The 25,365-nt window shown below is 38.2% G+C and overlaps 1 protein-coding gene across 1 annotated transcript in view; it reads left to right on the top strand.

The window, feature by feature from the left end:
• Positions 1-2,240: 2,240 nt before the first annotated feature.
• Positions 2,241-25,365, top strand: part of LOC133649113 (C-terminal binding protein 1) — a 43,558-nt gene continuing 20,433 nt past the window's right edge. Inside the window, 5 exon segments of the mRNA XM_062045911.1 lie at positions 2,241-2,392; positions 4,356-4,406; positions 12,017-12,143; positions 23,987-24,141; positions 24,292-24,436. Coding sequence (XP_061901895.1) covers positions 12,083-12,143; positions 23,987-24,141; positions 24,292-24,436 — 361 coding nt within the window. The 5' untranslated portion in view covers positions 2,241-2,392; positions 4,356-4,406; positions 12,017-12,082.

Here is a 25,365-nt window from a genome sequence, read left to right as displayed (position 1 = left end):
TGGTAAATACATATAATGCTAGATAAATAGCGAGGTTCCATCTGGTAAATAAATATAATGCTAGATAAATAGCGAGGTTCCATCTGGTAAATAAATATAATGCTAGATAAATAGTGAGGTTCCAAGTGGTAAATAAATATAATGCTAGATAAATAGCGAGGTTCCAAGTGGTAAATAAATATAATGCTAGATAAATAGCGAGGTTCCAACTGGTAAATAAATATAATGCTAGATAAATAGCGAGGTTCCAACTGGTAAATAAATATAATGCTAGATAAATAGCGAGGTTCCAACTGGTAAATAAATATAATGCTAGATAAATAGCGAGGTTCCAACAGGTAAATAAATATAATGCTAGATAAATAGCTAGGTTCCAACTGGTAAATACATATAATGCTAGATAAATAGCGAGGTTCCATCTGGTAAATACATATAATGCTAGATAAATAGCGAGGTTCCATCTGGTAAATAAATATAATGCTAGATAAATAGCGAGGTTCCAACTGGTAAATAAATATAATGCTAGATAAATAGCGAGGTTTCAAGTGGTAAATACATATAATGCTAGATAAATAGCGAGGTTCCATCTGGTAAATAAATATAATGCTAGATAAATAGCGAGGTTCCATCTGGTAAATAAATATAATGCTAGATAAATAGTGAGGTTCCAAGTGGTAAATAAATATAATGCTAGATAAATAGCGAGGTTCCAAGTGGTAAATAAATATAATGCTAGATAAATAGCGAGGTTCCAACTGGTAAATAAATATAATGCTAGATAAATAGCGAGGTTCCAACTGGTAAATAAATATAATGCTAGATAAATAGCGAGGTTCCAACTGGTAAATAAATATAATGCTAGATAAATAGCGAGGTTCCAACAGGTAAATAAATATAATGCTAGATAAATAGCTAGGTTCCAACTGGTAAATACATATAATGCTAGATAAATAGCGAGGTTCCATCTGGTAAATAAATATAATGCTAGATAAATAGCGAGGTTCCAACTGGTAAATAAATATAATGCTAGATAAATAGCGAGGTTTCAAGTGGTAAATAAATATAATGCTAGATAAATAGCGAGGTTCCAAGTGGTAAATAAATATAATGCTAGATAAATAGCGAGGTTCCATCTGGTAAATAAATATAATGCTAGATAAATAGTGAGGTTCCAAGTGGTAAATAAATATAATGCTAGATAAATAGCGAGGTTCCAACTGGTAAATAAATATAATGCGAGATAAATAGCGAGGTTCCAACTGGTAAATACATATAATGCTAGATAAATAGCGAGGTTCCAACTGGTAAATAAATATAATGCTAGATAAATAGTGAGGTTCCAACTGGTAAATAAATATAATGGTTGATAAATAGCGAAGTTCCAAGTGGTAAATAAATATAATGCTACATAAATAGTGAGGTTCCAAGTGGTAAATAAATATAATGCTAGATAAATAGCGAGGTTCCAAGTGGTAAATAAATATAATGCTAGATAAATAGCGAGGTTCCATCTGGTAAATAAATATAGTGCGAGATAAATAGCGAGGTTCCAACTGGTAAATAAATATAATGCTAGATAAATAGTGAGGTTCCAACTGGTAAATAAATATAATGCTAGATAAATAGCGAAGTTCCAAGTGGTAAATAAATATAATGCTACATAAATAGTGAGGTTCCAAGTGGTAAATAAATATAATGCTAGATAAATAGCGAGGTTCCAACTTGTAAATAAATATAATGCTAAATAAATAGTGAGGTTCCAAGTGGTAAATAAATATAATGCTAGATAAATAGCGAGGCTCCATCTGGTAAATAAATATAATGCTAGATAAATAGCGAGGTTCCAAGTGGTAAATAAATATAATGCTACATAAATAGTGAGGTTCCAACTGGTAAATAAATATAATGCTAGATAAATAGTGAGGTTCCAACTGGTAAATAAATATAATGCTAGATAAATAGCGAGGCTCCATCTGGTAAATAAATATAATGCTAGATAAATAGCGAGGTTCCAAGTGGTAAATAAATATAATGCTAGATAAATAGTGAGGTTCCAAGTGGTAAATAAATATAATGCTAGATAAATAGCGAGGTTCCAACTGGCAAGGGACGAGGAGCTCGCGTACCCCCAGAATAGTGTGCACGAAGTCCCGCCACACGGTCAAAGATGTCTTCGGTGGAGTTGTGAAGACCTTCGAGGGCAAGCGTTCCGCCATGAAAGGTGAGGGCGCTCCTTCCAGACCACCGGCGCTCTTTCCCCCGCGGTCCCGCTGCCCCCCACCACAGATAGCACTTCCTCTTTTGTGCGATTTCATGGCGATCGGAAGCGAGGGAGAAGCACGGCCGCACACACACACTGTCTCTCCGCACTCTCCGAAGAGTTGAATCGGGGGTAAATAACTGCTGTTTTATATATTTGTTTCTCTATTTTTTTTCTTAATTCGCAGGATACCGTAGTCGTTACACTTGAATCCAGACACTAGAGCGGCGTAATTTGAATATGTATGATTCAGAATGTTGTTGTTAGATTGATAACAAATGGAGCGAATCTGGCATCTTTTCCCCCCACACACACGCTCCTTTAGCTCGCCAGCTAGTTAGCAACCGGGGGGCGACGCATCGAGTCATGTAGTTGTATACGCCGCCAAAACCGTCGCTTTTCGCCTCTCAACTCCGGCTAAGTAAGCCTGACGCGTCGCGCACAGAAAAAGCTCGGCGCCTTTTTGTCATTTCCCCCCATTCATATATCAGATATTTTACGAGCCTGTGATGTTTGTGTTGTGGGGTTAGCTAGCTCGCCTCGGCTAACATAGCTTCTGTCGCTAAGTCGGTAGTTAGCCGTAGTTGAGATAGCCGTTTACAACTTAACATGACTGGTTTTAACTAGCGCACTGACTAAGTATTTCATAAACCATCAGACGCTTTTAATTTAATGCTTGCAAAATAGCACCCGCCATTCATTTAATCGTTCTTGACTGTCGACGTCGGGCTAGCATTGTCAGCTAATTGGGTAACGGTAAGTTTGCTGCTAACGAGGGAGTTCCAAATAACCACACATCGATACTTTACGTACTCCTTTATAAATGTTGCTTGTGTTTAACTGTCAACGATATGCTTCGTTCTTCGTGGTGTATCGTCCGCATACCCATAACTACACTACACCACATAACGTGAACATGTGACTGATCGATTGCCAGCATTACACTGTGAAGATGATTTGTATTTATTTAGCCTTTATTTAACCAGGTAAAATCCCATTGAGATCAAATATCTGTTTTTCCAAGGGAGACCTGGCCAAGAGGGCAGCAGCAAGGTTATATTGAAAACAGTAACCAACACATAAAACATCAAATGCACAACATTAAAACTTGCTCACATAGCACATGTGTATACAGACAAGGTATACTGCAATATTTTCACAGAAGCTATAAACTCATTTCGATGTAACAAGGGTTTGAAGTTGAAGATGCGATTGTAGGTAAATAGCAAGGTTCGTGGTGTATCGTCCGCATACCCAAAACTACACTACACCACATAACGTGAACATGTGACTGATCGATTGCCAGCATTACACTTTGAAGATGATGTTTTATTTATTTAGCCTTTATTTAACCAGGTAAAATCCCATTGAGATCAAATATCTCTTTTTCCAAGGGAGACCTGGCCAAGAGGGCAGCAGCAAGGTTACATTAAAAACAGTAAACAACACTTAAAACATCAAATGCACAACATTAAAACTTGCTCACATAACACATGTGCATACAGACAAGGTAGACTGCAATCCTTTCACAGAAGCTTTAAACTCATTTAATGTAGCAAGGTTCTGAAGTTGAAGATTCAATTGTAGGTAAATAGCAAGGTTCGTGGTGTATTGTCCGCATACCCAAAACTACACTACACCACATAACGTGAACATGTGACTGATCGATTGCCAGCATTACACTGTGAAGATGATTTGTATTTATTTAGCCTTTATTTAACCAGGTAAAATCCCATTGAGATCAAATATCTCTTTTTCCAAGGCAGACCTGGCCAAGAGGGCAGCAGCAAGGTTACATTAAAAACAGTAAACAACACATAAAACATCAAATGTACAACATGCTCACATAGCACATGTGCATACAGACAAGGTAAACCGCAGTCCTTTCACAGAAGCTTTAAACTCATTTAATGCAACAAGGGTTTGAAGTTGAGGATTCGATTGTAGGTTATTCCAAGCCTTCGGTGCTGAAAACCTAAATGCTTTCTTGCCCAGTTCAATGATGCTCCTTGTTTGTAGATAGCTTAATAATATCTATATCTGACACATCAGCAGCATGACATTGTCAATCTAAAGTTGCTCTCTTTGTTTGCAGTATCAACTTGAGTGGGCAACCCTAACTTTGACAACGGACATTGCTTTCCAGGTGAGTACCGGAGAAAACGTTTTAGTTTTATTGGACTATATTGTTCTTTTTAAAACATTTCATCAGATTGCTGCTGGGTCTAGTCCTCCTTTGAAATGTTGGACTTTTAGAAATAGTGTACATTTAAAGGGGAACTGCACTTTTTTTTGGAATTTTGCTTATCATCCGACTGGATGCGGAAGGACGACTGAACGGCACCGCCACGCCTCCGTCTTGCAGCAATCTAGAGCGGCCCTTTGCGAGACCTCGTGAATCCGCACGTAATAAGGGGAGTTGTATTAAAGTGCAGACATGTGAAATGTCTGTACTTTAAGCATACATTTTCGTGTCAAAATATTACTTCCACGTTTCTTCAATGAAATGTCAAAGAAAATACGATCTGAACCAAAATTTGTTGAATGCTCGCCCTCAGCCGCAGGTACTCGCTGTTTTTTCTTGCCTAAACGCCGTACTGAGTTTGACTTGGACTTAGACAAACTTTATAGATCCTCAAGGGAAATTGTTCCACAGTTACAAAGGATGGAAAGGATAATGCAGGTATAAAGTAGACTAAAAATGTACCATAGTAGCAATATAACATATATGTAATATTTACATATAATCAATACTGATATGTTATATTATATTTTTATATAATATATAAAAAAATCCCAATTACCATGTACAATATTGCAGTATATGTAAAAGGGCTGCATAAAATAGAGAGTAGATGCAGCAGAAAACATACATTATAAACAAAGAGAGGTAGCTAACATGTCACGTGTCAGGTAATAGACAGATATCATCTATTGCTGTATGGCGAGTGATTAAGCAGCTGGATGGAGTGCAGAATGAAGGAGTTCTTGAATCGAACACCGGGAACGAAGCTGCTCTGCTGTCCCTCAATTGTCTGGTGGAGTGGGTGGGCAGGATTGTCCATGATGGCGAGAAGTTTGTCCAGTGTCCTCCTGTCCCTCACTGACACAAACGCCTCCAACTGCGTGTCAATAGTTTGTCCGGCGTTCTGGATCAGTTTGTCAATCCGGTTTAAGTCCCTTTTGCTGGTGCTGCTCCCCCAACATACTACTGCAAAGTACAGGGCACTGGCCACAACAGACTGAAAAAAGATCTGTTGCCGGACAGTGAGAAGTCAGGCGCACCAAAACAAGCTCGCTAGTAGGCTAACCATCTAGTTGGCTTACTAGTTGTCGCCTCCGTTCGCTCACTGAGCTACCACGTTGACAGCTGTCTACTTTGCCTCCAATCATATTTGCATGATTACAGTCCGAACGCTGTTGATTTCGAACCAGTTGTAGTTCCAGGGCAAGGGTCTGCAACCTGTGGCTCGTATAATTTCAAGCTAGTTCATGCTTCTGTGTACTGTTGTCACTACTAGAGGTGGGGGAAATAATCAATTTTTAGATGCAACGCAATTCGGACATGGAAGATTATTGAATCAATTAGTAAATGTCCATAATTGATCATCAATTTATTTATTGTAAGATAGGCAACAGCCCCCCCGTGACCCCCAAAAGGGACAAGCGGTAGAAAATGGATGGATGGATGGAAAGTAATGTAGACAGTTCTAAACTAAATATTTTTCTAAATGAGCCACCTCACAGAGAGATCCGACCAACTCCTTTACTATCTGGCACTTTTGTTTCAGTTTTGCACACATTTTCAATAATTTAATAAATGTGACGGGAATTAATTGAACTGTTTCTTATACCAAATTATTTTTTTAAGTTGCAAGTGATAAACGCTTCTTTAGTGAAACGAAAAGAAATGTAATACTGCATATATACCGTAATTTCCGGACTATAAGCCGCTACTTTTTCCCCACGTTCTGGTCCGTGCAAGGGTGCGGCTTATTTACGGCCTGTTCTTCTCCGACACCGACGAAGAGGATTTCGGTGGTTTTAGTACGCAGGAGGAAGACGATGACACAATGATTAAAGACTGACTTTTCATATACCGGTAGGCTGGTTATTTTGATAACGTACAGGCGAGCACTTTGTATTACTTTGCACCGTTGTATTATTTGTACTCTGTACGAATGCTGTTCGCCATGTCAAAGATGTGAAAGTTTGATTGAATGATTGAAAGATTTATTGTTAATAAATGGGACGCTTTGCGTTCCCAAACAGTCATCTCTGTCCCGACAATCCCCTCCGTGGTAGCAGGAACCCCTATATACTACGCTAATTACACATCAAAACCCTGCGGCTTATAGTCGGGTGCGGCTTATATATGGAGCAATCTGTATTTTCCCCTAAATTTAGCTGGTGCGGCTTATAGTCCGGAAATTACGGTATACAGTACAGGCCCAAAGTTTGGACACACCTAATTTAAATGTGTTTTCTTTATTTTCATGACTATTTACATTGTAGATTGTCACTGAAGGCATCAACACTATGAATGAACACGTGCAGTTATGTACTTAACAAAAAAAGGTGAAATAACTAAACATGTTTTATATTCCAGTTTCTACAAAATAGCCACCCTTTGCTCTGATTACTTTTTTGCACACTCTTGGCATTCTCTCCATGAGCTTCAAGAGGTAGTCACCTGAAATGGTTTTCACTTCACATGTGTGCTTGAAGCTCATCGAGAGAATGCCAAGAGTGTGCAAAGCAAAAATCAGAGCAAAGGGGGAGTTGTTTTGAAGAAACTAGTATATAAAACATGTGTTCAGTTATTTCACCTTTTTTTTGTTAAGTACATAACTCCACGTGTTCATTCATAGTTTTGATGCCTTCAGTGACAATCTACAATGTAAATAGTCATGAAAATAAAGAAAACACATTCAATGAGGAGAAGGGGTGTCCAAACTTTTGGCCTGTACTGTACATAAACTAATGATGCATCAATAATAGATTTTTAGTCGATTTTTAATGGAATTGTAGCTCCAGAATGGTAATCGCAATCGAATCGTGAAGTGCCCAAAGATTCCCCCCTTGAGAAATTCAAATTTCTGCAACAATTCAATGCAGTGTTTTCTGGTGAGAAATTATTTAGCTAGTTAGCTTCTTTTTGTTGCTAATAAACAATGGTAACTAGAGAGGGGTTGGGTTTTATTGGAACTTATGCTTTGTTACAATACTTTAATTGCAAACAAGGAAGGCATTTTTACAAAGTTGGGCAGTACACTTCATTCACTAACCGTGTTACAAAAAAGATCAGTTAGAATAATAGATTATGTTGCATATAGAGAACATTCAAACAATTTATTTATTGACTCAGAAATATTGAAATTCAATGGTTTGGTGCATTTGCAAACAGCTCAAAGGCTGTAACTGATTGGCTTTTAGTACTAGTCCTGAGTTGATGCGATTCAATCATGAGGTAAAGTGCCCACCTTTGCAAAAATGCCTTTGCCGCGTCGCTGCTACGCAAGAGGATTTGGAGAGGAAGGACCGAGCTCGCCATAACGCAGCAGCATAAACAAATTGTAGATAGAAGAAGACGTGTGACAACCAGTCTTAGGCATAATGTCGTTACAATAATAAGAGCGTTACTAATACAGACGCACACAACTTTAATTACTATGGGGGAATAATTGACAACAATTCCTAGAAGTGATAATCATGTAATCCCACAATACCCTGCTTGTGGACAAGGAGAGATACAGCCACCAAAGCACATTCAATCCCTGTATGAACTCTAATTAATTACCTTTTCGAAGTTATTTGCCTAACATTGGCAACAAAACAGATCATAAAACAAAAATACAGCAATGTTGGATCTTGACTAATTGTCAGGTGACAACAGGTGTGGGTCGTTACCTAGGGAGAAGCTAGAAAAGAAACCAGTAACAAAATAACATGCCAAAGACAGGTGGGGGAATGTAACATGACACTACTTTAAAGGAAATTAACTTCAATATAGTGATCATAAAGATTTTTTTGGCTCCAAACGGCTTTAATTTGGTGGAAACGGGTCCAAATGGCTCTTTTGAAGCAAAAGGCTGCCGACTCCTGATTTAGAATAAATGTTCACGAGCTCAGAGGCGAGAAAGCAGCTCACCTGCTCATGACGTCAATACAGCAGCATAAGAAAATTACCTCTCTGTTAGCTCTTGTAATAACAATATCGCTAATATTGGTTAATATTCAGGTCACGAAATGTAAATGGAGTATTGTTGGCGCTTCCTGGATTTTACGGTCGGAATAGACGCAATGACGTCATGACTTCATGGATCCCATTCACTCCGTTGTAAGCAGACTCATATTTAAGAGTTGGAATGCATTTAAAAAAGACATATGCTCTTGTCTCATAACGATTGTGAATTATAGGCAAACATTTTTAATATGTGCAGTTCCCCTTTAAGCGTCCCGATTTTAGTTAATGCTCAACCTAATGCAGCTACAGATTTTAGTTCATGCTCAACCTAATGCAGCTACAGATTTTAGTTCATGCTCAACCTAATGCAGCTACAGGAAGAACAAATTTGACATTAAAAAAACTTGCACTCATTTATTTTCATGACGTACCCAGGGTTTTACACCGCCGTCTTTTTGCATATTATGTCAATTGATAGCTTATTTTTCTGTGATTTGACTGTTTAATATGAATAACTACAACAAAAGAAATGTTGAACCAGTCAAACAGGAAAACAACTCAACTTTGAAGCTTCACACTATTCTTAATGCTTGTAAAAGTGCGACAAACAAGTTTCCGTTACGTTGGCAATGATCCAGTGAATGTGAATATTCCACACAAACTCTTGCATACATCGAGACACACTACTGCACACTACAATCATATTTGTTGGGAAGTGTGCATGTTTTCCACATATTGTTGACAGTGAATAGCCACTTTACCCTGACCTAAACTTTTGATTGGAACCTCACTTGACCCAATAGACAACTGTCTATGCACACAGAAATGTCCCAACCTCTCTTCTTAGGCCAGTGGCATCCAGTCTTGATGATTAACTCATTGAATAGCCAGTAGAATTGTGAAAACACCATTATGCTTGTTGGGTGGGTTTTCATCTTAAAAGCAAGGGAACCATTTGAAGTTTGTTTCACAAAACTTATGTAAGTCAAGATTATATACATTTATATGATATACACTACCGTTCAAAAGTTTGGGGTCACCCAAACAATTTTGTGGAATAGCCTTCATTTTTAAGAACAAGAATAGACTGTCGAGTTTCAGGTGAAAGTTCTCTTTTTCTGGCCATTTTGAGCGTTTAATTGACCCCACAAATGTGATGCTCCAGAAACTCAATCTGCTCAAAGGAAGGTCAGTTTTGTAGCTTCTGTAACGAGCTAAACTGTTTTCAGATGTGTGAACATGATTGCACAAGGATTTTCTAATCATCAATTAGCCTTCTGAGCCAATGAGCAAACACATTGTACCATTAGAACACTGGAGTGATAGTTGCTGGAAATGGGCCTCTATACACCTAAGTAGATATTGCACCAAAAACCAGACATTTGCAGCTAGAATAGTCATTTACCACATTAGCAATGTATAGAGTGTATTTCTTTAAAGTTAAGACTAGTTTAAAGTTATCTTCATTGAAAAGCACAGTGCTTTTCCTTCAAAAATAAGGACATTTCAATGTGACCCCAAACTTTTGAATGGTAGTGTACATTTGATTGAGCTTTCAATACTATCGTTATATCATGATAATGCATGTATATAATTCAATAATAATTCAATAGTAGCAAAATAATTTAAATATTTAATTGATATTGTTACATTGTCTAATTATAATGATCAAAAATCAATCAATCAATGATTTTGAACATTTGAAGAATCAGCATTGGTATGACCAATACTGCCCCTGTAACTAGATATTGGATCGATACCCACATTTTAAGTATCGCCAAAAAACTAATGTAAAGTATCAAACAGAAGAATACGTGCTTGTTGCATTATAACAAATGTGTAGACAGAACAATATTACAACAGAAAGTAAACACTTGTTAACAGTAAAATAGAAAGTACTGGAACATTATTCATATTTTGACAAAAGGATACAACCAGAAATGACGCAGTATGTGACCGCATACGTCAGCAGCCTTTGTAACCCATTTTGAAATTCTATTCTTCTATTATCCGCTTTCTATTATCATTTACATACTAAAAATATATATTGTGTTATATATCGTTATTGCAGGAGGCTGTAATATGTATCGCATTATAGATTTTAGGCTATATCACCCATCCGTAGCCAAGATGCAGTGTCAGGAAGCCAAATGAAACACCTTTGGGAAAACCTGATCCGAACATTAGAAAAAACGTGTAAAATACTACATTGTTGTATTATCTTTATCAAATTTGAAATGTGATTGGATAAGGATTCAAGTCATGATCCCAATTTTGTTTCCTGGTCCAAACCACCAAACAAGTTATTGAGAGGGCACATTTTTCAGAATTTTTTTTTTCTTCTTTTGAGAGTTTTCAAGCTGTTCTTTAGTATCAGTGCCACTTAGACCAGGCCTCTCCAACCTGTCGCTCGCAAGTTACCAGTAGCTTGCCACGCCTTTCTGTGTAGCTCGTCAATTCGATGCGTTATTATGCACAGTACACAACTGCCCTATGCTGGCTGAACAGTCAAACGTTTTGAATGGCTCTTTTATGTGAACAACAAGTACTAATTTGCACAATAGTATGAGATAGTAATTGGAATCGGTAATCAAGGTTAAATTATAGCTGTTCAAAAAGTTGTTAGTTTTGGCAGCCGGGGTTACATATTTAGCCTGTTAGCTTACAAAAGCGCCCAAAGCCGTGCTTTTACTCCAATTGGTTAATTGGCAGCTTTACTTTTCTTTAACTATGACTTTTATAGGTGTTTGAGCCACCCACAAAATCCCAGAATGGTATAGGTAAACATTTTAATTTTACAAAAGAGAAGTAGAAATAAAACAAAACTGTAAAGTCAACATATATGCATGATTTTGAGAATGTTTTGTCAGACATTTATTCAGTAATTTAGGAAGTGATACAGGTAAAATATTGTCATAATATTGACATTATCCATTCTTGTAAAATGTTAAAGTTTGTAATCCTATCTGCAGCTTCATTCTTGTATATTTTTAGCTAATCTAAATTTAACTTTGTTGCAATGACTTCATTTTTTTCTAATTATGACTAAATATTCAGAAATTAAGTTGCCAATTTAAGTAAGTTAAGTAGCAATATACAAGCACACAGCTGTAAATGCTATTTATATAAAATGAAATTACAAAGCATAATGTTAGGATAATAAATGCCCACATTTACAAGAATACATTTGAGATGATCAAATACTTAACAAGAATAAAGGTATTTTAGCCTCAATGTACAATGTAATTCTTCCAATATTTAGACTTTTTAATCCGGTTTCCAACTTTATTCTTGTATATTTTAATGTGTATAGAATAGAGCATGTATAAAATTACATTTTTTTAAACAAATATTGATCTTTATTTTATTTATTACCTGCTTAATATATGTGATAAACAGTTGTGTTTAGGTTGGTGTAGGCATTCTGATATTCCCTTGTCTCATTAGAATTTTTTGTCTTAAAGGCTATGATATTTTTTAATGCGTTAATATCCAGTGACTTGTTTGAAGCGTTAACTGCTCAAAAAAAGTTATCTTTATCTTTTTCTTTGTGTTTTCTTGTTAAACAGAAGTGAAGTTGATCAAGAGGCTCTCAGATCGGTTCTCCTGCGTTGGACATCCAGTCTGCTTAGTCTATGGCTCTGATGGACAAACATAAACAGGTCAAGCGGCAGAGGCTCGACCGCATTTGTGAGGGTGAGATTTTTTTGTTTGTTACAAAAGAAAACTCACATTTGTAAGAGAATTATCCACTTTCTACCTTTTTTAAGTACTAAAACAGCAACCCCAACTTTAGGTACACTTCTGTACACGAGCGCTCATACTAGGGCAAGTTAACACCTAAAGTCTAATTTCTTGCTTGCACTTTTACAATGTAGCCATGTCACAGAATGACTGGAATGTAATTACTTTTTACCAATTCTTTCTAACCACCAACTTTCATTGTAACAATAAATCGAAAACACAAAATAATGCATCATGTCATGTTCACTCACTAGCCATGATATTCTCATGCATAAAAAGTGCATGTCATTTAATTATTGTGATCGCCCCTGACAGCCGCCACCTTCCATAGAAATAATCAGATCAATTCTAAGATAGACAGGTGATAATTCCATCCATTTTCTACCACTTGTCCCTTTCGGGGTTGCGGGGGTTGCTGGAGCTTCTCCCAACTGCACTCGGGCAGAAAACGGGGTACAATAATACTGCAGAGTACAAGTGATGGCACAAGCAAGCAAACGGGCCAAAGCACATCAAAGGTGACAGAAGAGGGAAGGGGCATAATGCACGGTACCAATGCCTACTGAGAGTTAGCCCGACTTAAACAAGTTGAAAAACTTATTCGGGTGTTAACATTTAGTGGTCAATTGTACGGAATATGTACTTCACTGTGCAACCTACTAATAAAAGTCTCAATTAGGGATGGCTTTTTGCCGATATCCGATATTCCGATATTGTCCAACTCTTTAATTACCGATACCGATATCAACCGATACATGCAGTCGTGGAATTAACACATTATTATGCCTAATTTGGACAACCATGTATGGTGAAGATAAGGTACTTTTTAAAAATAATAATAAAATAAGATAACTAAATTAAAAACATTTTCTTGAATAAAAAAAAGTAAAACAATATAAAAACAGTTACATAGAAACTAGTAATTAATGAAAATGAGTAAAATTAACTGTTAAAGGTTAGTAATATTAGTGGACCAGCAGCACGCACAATCATGTGTGCTTACAGACTGTATTCCTTGCAGACTGTATTGATATATATTGATATATAATGTAGGAACCAGAATATTGATAACAGAAAGAAATGGGGGGGGGGGAGGTTTTTTGGGTTGGTGCACTAATTGTAAGTGTATCTTGTGTTTTTTATGTTGATTTAATAAAAAAATAAAAAAAACAAAAAAAAACGATACAGATTAAAAAAAAAACTATACCGATAATGTCCGATATTACATTTTAACGCATTTATACATTAAGATTAAGATTAAAGTACCAATGATTGTCACACACACACTAGATGTGGTGAAATTTGTCCTCTGCATTTGACCCATCCCCTTGGGGAGCAGTGGGCAGCAGCGGCGCCGCGCCCGGGAATCATTTTTGGTGATTTAACCCCCAACTCCAACCCTTTGTTGCTGAGTGCCAAGCAAGGAGGTTATGGGTCCCATTTTTATAGTCTTTGGTATGACTCGGCTGGGATTTGAACTCCAACCTACCGATCTCAGGGCGGACACTCTAACCACTAGGCCACTATCCCTAGTCTCAATCAATCAATCAAACACAATCTAATAAATACTGTACAGTATACAGGTACTAGTATAGTATCGCCGTACTAATGAATAAAAACAGTACTATACTCTGGTTGAAAAGTACCGGTTCTCCATTTTTTATTTTTTTTAACGGGCATGACGGCACGTCGTCACGTCATGACATTGCTGGGTTTACGAGCAGAGGAGCGTGTTTGGCAGCGCACAATCACAGAGTACTTACAAGGAGATAATATGTGCAGACAGAAAAGGGAGAATGGACACATTTTGGCCGAAAAACTAAAGATAAAGATGAAGCCATAACACTGAAACGCCCTCAAGAAGAGGTGCTTTAAGACATGGCGAGCTAGCTAGCAGCTAACGTCTATTAGCAGTTTGCAGTGTTTTAGCTACTTCTAAATCACTAATACTCGCGCCCTCCTGGCGACAAAATAAGTTTCTTACAAGTATCATCCCTGCAGGACGAGGAATAGCTAAACATGCTTCACTACACACCGTAGGAGGATACAATAGCTCACCAGCGTCATTAGCAGTTCATGGGTGGATCGACACCTGACATCCACTGTAATGATACCAAGTACAAGAGCGTATCTAGTCAATACTACTATGATTACATATTTTTTATCGTCACAAAATATTTTTTCCTTTATGTAAAATCTATATTATATCTATAAACTCAGGAAATATGTCCCTGGACACATGAGGACTTTGAATATGACCAATGTATGATCCTGTAACTACTTGGTATTGGATCGATACCTAAATTTGTGGTATTATCTAGAGATGTCCGATAATATCGGCCGATAAATGCTTTAAAACGTAATATCGGAAATTATCGGTATAGTTTTTTAAAATTTGTTTATTTATTTATTTTTATTTTTATTAAATCAACATAAAAAACACAAGATACACTTACAATTAGTACACCAACCCAACCCCCCCCCCATTCACACAAAAGGGTTGTTTCTTTCTGTTATTAATGTTCTGGTTCCTACATTGCATATCAATATATAACAATACAGTCTGCAAGGAATACAGTCCGTAAGCACACATGATTGTGCGTGCTGCTGGTCCACTAATAGTACTAACCTTTAACAGTTAATTTTACTCAATTTCATTAATTACTAGTTTCTATGTAACTGTTTTTATATTCTTTTACTTTCTTTTTTATTCAAGAAAATGTTTTTAATTTATTTATCTTATTTTATTTTGTTTTATTTTTAAAAAAAGGACCTTATCTTCACCATACCTGGTTGTTCAAATTAGGCATAATAATGTGTTAATTCCACGACTGTATATATCGGTATCGGTTGATATCGGTAATTAAGAGTTGGACAATATCGGAATATCGGATATCGGCAAAAAACCATTATCGGACATCCCTAGTATTATCCAAAACTAATGTAAAGTATCCAAACAGCAGAAGAATAAGTGATTATTACATTTTAACAGAAGTGTAGATAGAACATCTTGAAATGGAAAATAACCAGATATTGACAGTAAATGCACAAGTGGATTAATAACCAATGTTTACAGCTTGTCCCTCATAATGTTGACAAAATAATAGAAGGAGAAATGACACAATATGTTACTGCATATGTCAGCAGCTAAATTAGGAGCCTTTGTTTACTTACTACTAAAAGACAAGTTGTCTAGTATGTTCACTATTTTATTTAAGACCCAAATTGTTCTTCGTTTGGGGCGGTATAGCACGGTTGGTAGAGTGGCCGTGCCAGCAACTTGAGGGTTCCAGGTTCGATTCCCGCTTCTGCAATCCGAGTCACTGCCCCTGTGTCCTTGGACAAGACACTTTACCCCAGTGCCACCCACACTGGTTTAAAAAATTGAACTTAGATATTGGGTTTCACAATGTAAAGCGCTTTGAGTCACGAGAGAAAAGCGCTATATAAAAAATATTCACTTCACTTCACAATAAGAAGCATATGTTTAATGTATTGTGAGATTTTTTTGTTAAAATAAAGCCAATAATGCCATTTTTTGTGGTCCCCTTTATTTAGAAAAGTATCTAAATATATTTTGGTACCGGTACCAAAATATTGTACACACAACATTTACATTTGGAGAGGCATGTTTTGTATTGCACAATGGTAATATATTCATATGGGCCTTGTGAAGATTGTGATTTATAAAACAATGTTTGACTAAATGTGCCAGCAATGTGGAAGTATTATGGGTGTGAAAGTTTGAATAATAGTTGACATGCAGAAAAAATAGGACAATATCGGAATATCTGGCGCAGGAATTTTTAGTTTGCCGTGGAGTGAAGTCTCAAGTAGGCAATAGAGAGCAGGCGTAAATGGGAAGCTTAAAATGGAGGGAATATTGTGGGAGACTCTGGAGACGGGTGAGAAAGAGAGTGCAAGGTGAAGGGTCGTGGCTGCAGCCATGGGGAAACGGGCCAGCTGTCTCTTTAAAAAACGACAACGGCCCCAAACCGCCCTCAGGCCTCGGTTATATGTTAATAAGGTTAGTGCTGGTTGGTTGGCCCTCAATGGAGCCGCCAGTGATTGGACGGCAAAGGTAGGGGGAGGGCGGGCTGGGCGTGGATGACAGCTGAGAGAGAGAGAGGGGGTGAGAGCGAGCGAGAGAGGGAGAGGAAAAAGCAATAGAGGGAGAGCGAGGCGAGGGAGGAAGAAGGGCTGACAGACTTCATAATGCAAGGTTAGCTCTTGTGCTCATGTGTTTCTCTGTTTGGGATTGTGTTTTGTATAGTTTTGGGTTCCGTGCGGCCAGTGGGGAGAAGAGAGGACTACGGTTTTGGGTGTGGCGCAGTCGAACGTGTGTATGCTGCGTTGTGTGTCGCTCAGAGTGCGTTTGCCTTGTCCCAGCCGCAGGAGGAACTAAATAACAGCGTGTGTGTGCGCGCGCTGGTCTGGGTGGAGTACGGTTTCTTGCTGCATTATCATCATCTACTGCCCCTCCCCCCCACCACTCCTTCCTCCAAATGCAGCCAGAGGGAGCATGAAGAGGAGGGGTGGGGGGAAAGGGAGAGCAGAGTGAGGGAGAATGAATGAAACACTGAATGAAATGTATTGTGTGCGGCCATGCTTGCGTTTTGTCGGCTCGGCTATGCCAGTGTCCTTTACTCAAATTACCCTGTGTGAGGAGGCCTTCTTGTGGATTTCCCCTGCAACTTGTTCTGAGGCCTTCTTTGTCATGAAGCCATTTTGGTTGGTCTTTGTCCACCCGTGGTGTAAGAAGTATGCCTGTTCGCGTTCTCCAGCCAGATGCAGCACTTTTTCCACTTCCATTTGGAATGCTCTGTGGGTTTTCTCTTTTCTTTTTCATTTAATACAAGTTGATAAAGGTCTGACATCGCAGGAAGTGTGAACAAATATTTGTTTTGCACCCTGGGCTACTAGCTACCGTCCCTCCTGTGCACTCTCACCATTACCTTTCCCCCCCTGTTAATGTTCCAGCTTGTCACACTCCCCCCCACCCCCCCACCCTGGTAGGGGCACACAAATGGGCACAAACACACACAGACAGACACCTGTCACGTAACAGGAACATGAGTGTGTGTACCGGTGCATGTGTGAGGCTGCACTAAGCAAAAGGAGGGAAAAGAGGGGCTTTTTTTGGTATGAAAGTCAGTTTCAATTCCGTTGTCTTGTTGACTATCTCTAAAATGCAACGTTTCTTTAGTCGACATGATGATGCCACTATGAAGTTGGGAAGGTGTGCGTGTGTCTCCTGAAATTGAGGGGGGAGATGCAGTAATAATATAGGCGAGGAACACGCCCACATAGGAGAATTTAGGTCATGACTCAGACCCCGTCATGAACCCCCACCTCTCTTCTGAGACCCGGCAGATTTCTGCACCCCTCCCCCTTACCCCTTTGGCCACCACACTCCCCATCATCTCTTCTCATGCATGCCCCTCATACATTCAGTACAGTACAGTAAGGCAGGTCAAGTTGCCAGACTAAATGATGAAAATTGTGTATAAAGTGGAACCTCTGGGTCAAACAGTGCATTCTGGGGCACTCAAAAATCCCAAAGGGAATAATGTAAATAGAAAACAAATCACTAATTCCAGGGTCATTGCTTCCTAAAACCATAACTGTGCTGGCAAGTAACATTTAAATACAAATGTGAAAAATGTTAGCCACTGCTATTTGAAGCAATTCTCAAGTTAACATTTCAATGATGAAAGACAAAGGCTTTTCATATCCAAACATTCTGTCCTATTATGCAAAACCAACTTTTCTTACCTGTTGGTAGCTTCTTTTTTTTTTTTTTAAATTTGGGATTCCCATAAGTCCCGAAAATTAGAAATCAAACCATGGAGGCATGGCAGAGATATAACAATCTAGCCTTCTTTCGAACTTGCTCCAATGGAGACGTTTGGAATTTGAGACTTTAGTGACGTATTTTGCCTTAGTTACGTCAGCATATCCCCATATATGGTTGAGCTTTACTCGGAACAGCTTCGTGCAAGTCCGCCATTTTAATTCAGTTGTAGCCGAAAGCTGTAGTCAGTGAGTTTCTTATTTTTCTCTATTCTCTGACTCGTACTTGCACATGCATGCTTACTACGCAGCTGTTGCCATTTCTAAATACAAAGTAGTGTATAGTTCTAACTTCTGTCAGTAAACTCGATTTGGAAGCGCTAAAAACTACAACATGGCTGACGGAGAGGAGACTTTGCCTGAAGGAGGGGTTTGACACGTAAATAAGGCCACCCACAAAACGGCGCCTCCTGAAGAGACGGTCAGAAAGCGGCTTGAAGATGGTCTGTAAAACAAAGTCTATGGACAATTTTGACCAAAGCACCACCATCACATGTTATGTAGACAACAAGGAAGTGCTTTACACGTAGAATAAAAATCATATGACCCTTTTTAAGCTTTAAAAGAATTCCGCTTGTAGGCGTTGGAGGCTGATCTTTGGATAGAGCCATAAAAAGCAAAACACATATGGAATTATTTGGTGGTCTACTCGTTCCACTCGTACACCTGTGCAATATATTGTTTTCATTAAAGCTTTTTGGTACAGATAATAAAAATAAATACATAGAAATTAAAGCTTTTTTCCTCTTTCCTCTACCACCTACCTTTTTCCGCCACGGGCTTCCATAGCTTTCCCTGTCCTCCTTGTTTCCTTAACAGAAATGCCCACCGAGCAACAATGGTTGCCGGTCTACACCCTTAGCTCTGCTTCTTCCTACTGCCGTTTATTGCGGTTAATTGGTACCAGACATACCAGACTTGTATCCACAAATTTATGCAAAGTAGGATTATTAACAATAAATCTAATATTTTCATAGTTAGAGCAATAAATTACTGTTTACGATGTTCTAAATACGTTTTTTTTAACATTATTAGAGCTTTCCAAACATTAAATAACACTCATATATCCACCTTTAGACTTGTTTCACCTAATACAGTAGCCTTGAGTGTGCTCCATGGTAATGTAATTACATTACCGGTACTTGCTCAGAGGATCCTTAAAGCTTCATTGCTATTAGAGATGGGCGATATGGTCTAAAATTTATATTGCAATATATTTTGCAGCCTCCTGTGATAAAGATATGGATCACAACAAATTATTTGGTATATAAATGATAATAGAACCATTTCAAAAGGGGTAACAAAGGCTCCTAATTTAGCTGCTGACATATGCAGTAACCTTACTTAATTTCCTGTTGTTTTACCGGTATTTTCTCAAAACTATTATTTGTTTACTTGTTAATTTACTGTTAAAAGCTTATTAGTTTCTGTTGTAACATGGTTCTATCTTCACTTTTGTTCAAATGTAATAAGCACTTTCCTTTTTCTGTTGTTTGGATACGATAGTACATATTTGTGTATCAATACCAAGTAGTTACAGGGGCAGTATTGGTATATCTTATATCATCTATATAGCACAATCCTAATTGCTATATAATAAAATATGCTTAAAGATATATAATATACATTTCCATAAAAACTATACGTAAAAAAATGTAAGTTGTAGCATGGGACAACTACTCCTTTGTTGACATGTTGATATGTGCAGTGGTTCCAATTAAACTAGTACCATAGTTGCTAACAATGGCAAGAAGTTTGTTCCCAAAAATGAATAGTATCATCTTTGATTTGAGACAATATTGTGTTTGTGGCAACAGAACAAGTGACGGCCATTGCAACAAAAGACAGGTGCACGACAAACATATTTCCACATCAGATACAGATGCATCCAGTCGAGTGGTAACTTTCACAACGGTAGTAACAGGACCACTACAACAGACTCCTGCTAAAAAGCTCTGGTGGAATTGGTTACCCACGGCACCACATATGATAAGAAAGGGGCACAGTGGAGCTATCGTTATTCATCCCTGTAAATGATGGCATTGTTTAAAGCGAGACATAATAAAAATGCATTGTGTATTTTTCATCACATTAGAGAATTCTTGGTTAATGTTTTCAAAAATAGTGCAGCTTTTTAATGTGATTGTCAACCAGTAAACTTTCAAACTACGAAGTGTATTTTTTTAAACCAAACAGCTGGCACTTAAATTCCTGTAGAAAAATGGGGGTTACTATCAAGTTTTTCATAAATTTAAAACACAATTCATTTTGAATTACCTGTCATTTGTACTGAAAAAAATGTAAATCAAATGTTTGATGAGAAAGTTTTAGGCCGCATCGCCCAGCCCTACTTTTTCATGAGGTATGCTCACATGCTACGCTCTTGACATCCATGATGATAGTCCCCCTTTTGGTATAAGACTTGCAAAAAAAGTCCTAGAAAATAAAAGTACATTAACAATTCATCGTTGGATGCCTGTTGAGCTAAAGTGCAATACGTTTCCCCCAAAAAATTTGGGTCGTATTCTGAATTGTATGACTTGAGCAGTCTTTCTGGACTCGCATTTATCATTTTTACAAAACCAAATACGATTAAATGATTAATTAAAAAGCGAGAGACCTGCTTTTAATGTCCTGGCCAGTAAAGTTAAGTGTTGGATGTTTGCATTGCTCTGTTAGCACCATTACTTTCAAAACAAGTATTTGGCCAAATATCTACAAACCTAGTAAAGGAATAAAGCATGGGAGAGTAAAAACTCAGTCAAAACCCCAAGGGCCATGACACAGTTAAACCATCTGCATGTAGTGGTCAAGATTATAAAAATTACATCACCGAACGTTTATGCTTGGACTTTGTGTTAAAAAAAAAAAAAAATCCCCTTTTTTAAAGATAACTCTGTTTAGAGCAGTGGTTCTTAACCTTGTTGGAGGTACCGAACCCCACCAGTTTCATATGCGCATTCACCGAACCCTTCTTTAATGAAAAATAAAATGTTGTTTTTTCAAATTCAAGACAAAGTTATATGTTTTTGGTAACACTTTAGTATGGGGAGCATATTCTAAGTAACAAAGACTTAATTAATTTGGAGTTTTTTGGACACTAGGGGAACATATTCTAAGTAACAAAGACTTAATTTAGAGTTATTTGGTTAGGGTTAGAGGGTTAGAGGGTTAGGGTTATAATAAGGCCATGCCAAATAAGGCATTAATAAGTACTTAATAATGACTAGTTAAGAGCCAATATGTTACTAATTTGCATGTTTATAAGCAACTAATTAATGATGAATAAGTTCCCCATACTATCAATCAATCAATCAATCAATGTTTATTTATATAGCCCTAAATCACAAGTGTCTCAAAGGGCTGTACAAGCCACAACGACATCCTCGGTACAGAGCCCACATACGGGCAAGGAAAACTCACCCCAGTGGGACGTCAATGTGAATGACTATGAGAAACCTTGGAGAGGACCGCATATGTGGGTAACCCCCCCCCCCCTCTAGGGGAGACCGAAAGCAATGGATGTCGAGTGGGTCTGACATAATATTGTGAAAGTCCAACACATCAGCGAAAGTCCAGTCCATAGTGGGGCCAGCAGGAACCATCCCGAGCGGAGACGGGTCAACAGCGTAGAGATGTCCCCATCCGATGGACAGGCTAGCGGTCCACCCCGGGTTGGGAGCAGAGTAGAAAAGAAAAGAAAAGAAACGGCAGATCAACTGGTCTAAAAAAGGAGTCTATTTAAAGGCTAGAGTGTATACAAATGAGTTTTAAGATGAGACTTAAATGCTTCTACTGAGGTAGCATCTCTAACTTTTACCGGGAGGGCATTCCATAGTATTGTATTGGAGCCCGAATAGAATACTAAAGTGTTACCATGTTTTTATACTGGTGCACAAAATGAACCGTGCATGAACATCACCTTGTTCAAAGAACAAAACCCAACACAGTGCATAAACTCACAACAAATTACACACCTGCAAATCCGTGTGACTTCTGCTGTTGCCGTATCCTTAATATGCCGATAGGGAGAAGTTTTTATTTACACAATGAGTCGGGTGTGTTTTGACCTCCGCCGAACCCCTAAGCCTGACCCACCGAACCCCTAGGGTTCGATTGAACCCAGGTTAAGAACCACTGGTTTAGAGACTGTCAAAGGTATTCATTTAACAATGATTATTATTTTAATTGTAGTGTGTGGTGTTGTACAATTGCACTGCATAACACTGAGGTTTGTATCACCTTTGAACTACGTAAGAGATGCGTCAGACTAGAACCTCAATCATATACATCGTGTTGAATTAAAGGGGTCGTATTATGATTTTTTCCCCACATTTTTAACACTTCCTTGTGGTCTCCATAGCATGTAATGGTGTTTTTTTGGTCAAAATGGTGCATATATACAGACCGTTTTCAAGCCGCTTTTTGATCGTCTCTTCAGGATGCGCTGTTTTGTTGGCAGTCTTATTTACGTGCCTCCACTTCGACTTCGTCTTCTCCCGCAGGCATTGTTGTAGTTTTTAGCGCTTCCATAGCAAGTTTACTGACAGATATAAGTTTGAATTATACATTAATTTGTATTCGAAATGGCAATAGTGGAGGATGCATGTGCATGTACGAGCTAGTCTGCCCCACAACAAGGCGATAGAGAAAAAGAAGGAGCTTACTGACTACAGCGTCGGACTACAATGGCAGATCTGTGTAAAGCACTTTGGGCAAATTTCTAAGACAAATGGGTAAATGGTAAATGGGTTGTACTTGTATAGTACTTTTTCTACCTTTTTTAAGGAACTCAAAGCGCTTTGACCATATTTCCACATTCACCCATTCACACACACATTCACACACTGATGGCGGGAGCTGCCATGCAAGGCCCTAACCAGGACCCATCAGGAGCAAGGGTAAAGCGTCTTGCTCAAGGACACAACGGACGTGACTAGGATGGTAGAAGGTGGGGATTGAACCAGTAACCCTCAGATTGCTGGCACGGCCACTCTCCCAACTTCGCCACGCCGTCCCCAAGACAAGTGAAACTCAAAACATTTTAATATTGTGCAAAGGTTTGTTTATTCCAGCAAATAGATGTATTTACAAGGTGATACCAAAATAAGACATAGGCTCATAACATGTACCTCAAGATATTTCAAGCCATGCTTTTGACAGAAGTGTGATAATCATGATTTACAGCTTATTAAAAATATTTAGGTTTTTTTTTCCCGGGGGGGGGGGTGTTCAAAAACTGTAAGCCATGATCCATCCATCCATCCATTTTCTACCGCTTGTCCCGATCATCAAAAATAATAACAAAAGCCTGACATATCTCACTTTGCATGTAATGAGTTTATATCACATGTTAGTTTCACATTTGAAGTTGAATTTCTGAAATTAATGGACTTTTGCATGATATTCAATATTTTTAAGTTTCACCTGTATATGGAGATATTCGCTGACGTCACAGTTGGGAAAAACGTCACAATTGGGGCAAATTCAAAATGGCTCGTTTGGAGGAAGAATGAAGAAAAGCACAATTGTTTTATATACAGTGTATTTATATATCTCCGCAATGTCTCCATGTTTATTTTTACATTTTCGGGAGTTATGCAGATCCTAAATACACAAAACAGGTACCAATAGGTAAGAAAAAGTTGATTTTGCATAATAGGTCCCCTTTAATACCTCTCATACTACAATCAAAATTGAGCATTATCAATGTAAAGTCAGATGTTTATGATTTTCTCTGTCACTTTTAGATTATGCAATTGTACTTACTGATGTGCATGTGCTCCACATATTGCATAAACATGACAAAATACACCCACAGCAATAGCGGTTTTATAGACGTCTGGCATACCGGTGTAACCAGCTATTAGCCATGATGAATATGCATATTTAACATCTTCTGTGCAAACACATATCAAATGGTTTCCCTATACTTTACTCAGGTATCCGACCCCCCATTCTTAACGGGCCCATGCATCCACGGCCACTGGTGGCGCTGTTGGATGGGCGCGACTGCACTGTTGAAATGCCTATCCTCAAAGATGTCGCCACAGTGGCCTTCTGTGACGCCCAGTCCACACAAGAAATTCACGAGAAGGTACATTTGAATACTTGAATAACAAGCTATGACAAAGGACACACACACTCATTATGAAATAATCATACACACATCATGCCTAAAATGTGTACACATTCTCCTTTTGAAGTGGGAGGTTGTGTTGTTAATGATACATTTTGTCCTGTGCAGGTGCTGAATGAGGCTGTTGCTGCCCTGCTTTATCACACCATCACTCTGTCCAGAGATGACTTAGAGAAGTTTAAAGGCCTCCGAGTAATTGTCAGAATTGGATCTGGTTTTGACAATGTTGACATCAAAGCAGCTGCTGAGCTTGGTAAGAAAGGACCTGAGCAGAGCCCTATTGACATTTTTTTTTCTTCTTCTATACGTTTGAACACATTTTTTGAGACCCTTAACATGCATGAAAATTCCCCATATTTAGCAGGCGCATCAAGTATGGCGAAAAAATTTATATTTTGGGGGTCCTGAAAATGAAATGTCAGAATTGGCTCTCCAAAGCCCTCTTTAAAATGAGAAAAAATTGTCCCCTTCTACCAGTTTCATTTATCGACACAAAAATTGTAAGAGATGTCTATCATGTCGGGACGCACATAAGTCACAGGAACCCGTACCTGAAAACAAACAGGAAGTTGGCCATCTTGGTTTTCATTTTACAGATTACTGCTACTACACATATGGCCGATAATAAATTGTGCATAAATATTTATGCCATAAGATCAGAGCATGGCATGGCACCAAACTTTGATCTGATGGTCGCCGCAAAACACGAAACGCTAACAACTCGGCTCCACAAGTTCAGGGGCCGTACTTATCAAGCTTCTTAGAATTACTCTTAAGAAGTCTGCTAAGAGTTGACTTAAGAGTAAATAAATTCTTCTCTGAAAGCTGCACTTAAAAGTTAGTTATCAAGCGTCTTACTCACACTTTCAGCGAAGTGTAGGACTGAATCTTAAGTGTCACACTCAGAGCTGAATTACGACATTACTATGTGCCGTAAACGGAATTTTAGGTGACGTAATTTCTGTGTCCATAGAAATGACCAATCACGGAAGGGAATCCGTTGTCTAAGAATAAAGAAATATCTTGGAAATATTTAAGTGGACAATGGGCGTGTATATTTTGACAATAAACTACAAAATAATACAAAACAAACTAGTCCCCGCCGGCACTCACGCTACCGCTCCCTCTCTTCTCTCGCCCACACACTCACTGACGTCACTCACCTCACGGCCACACACATAC

Source organism: Entelurus aequoreus, linkage group LG04, assembly GCF_033978785.1.
Source record: "Entelurus aequoreus isolate RoL-2023_Sb linkage group LG04, RoL_Eaeq_v1.1, whole genome shotgun sequence".
In the NCBI taxonomy this organism is placed as follows: Eukaryota; Metazoa; Chordata; class Actinopteri; order Syngnathiformes; family Syngnathidae; genus Entelurus; species Entelurus aequoreus.
This window is presented reverse-complemented; position numbering and strand designations above follow the sequence as displayed.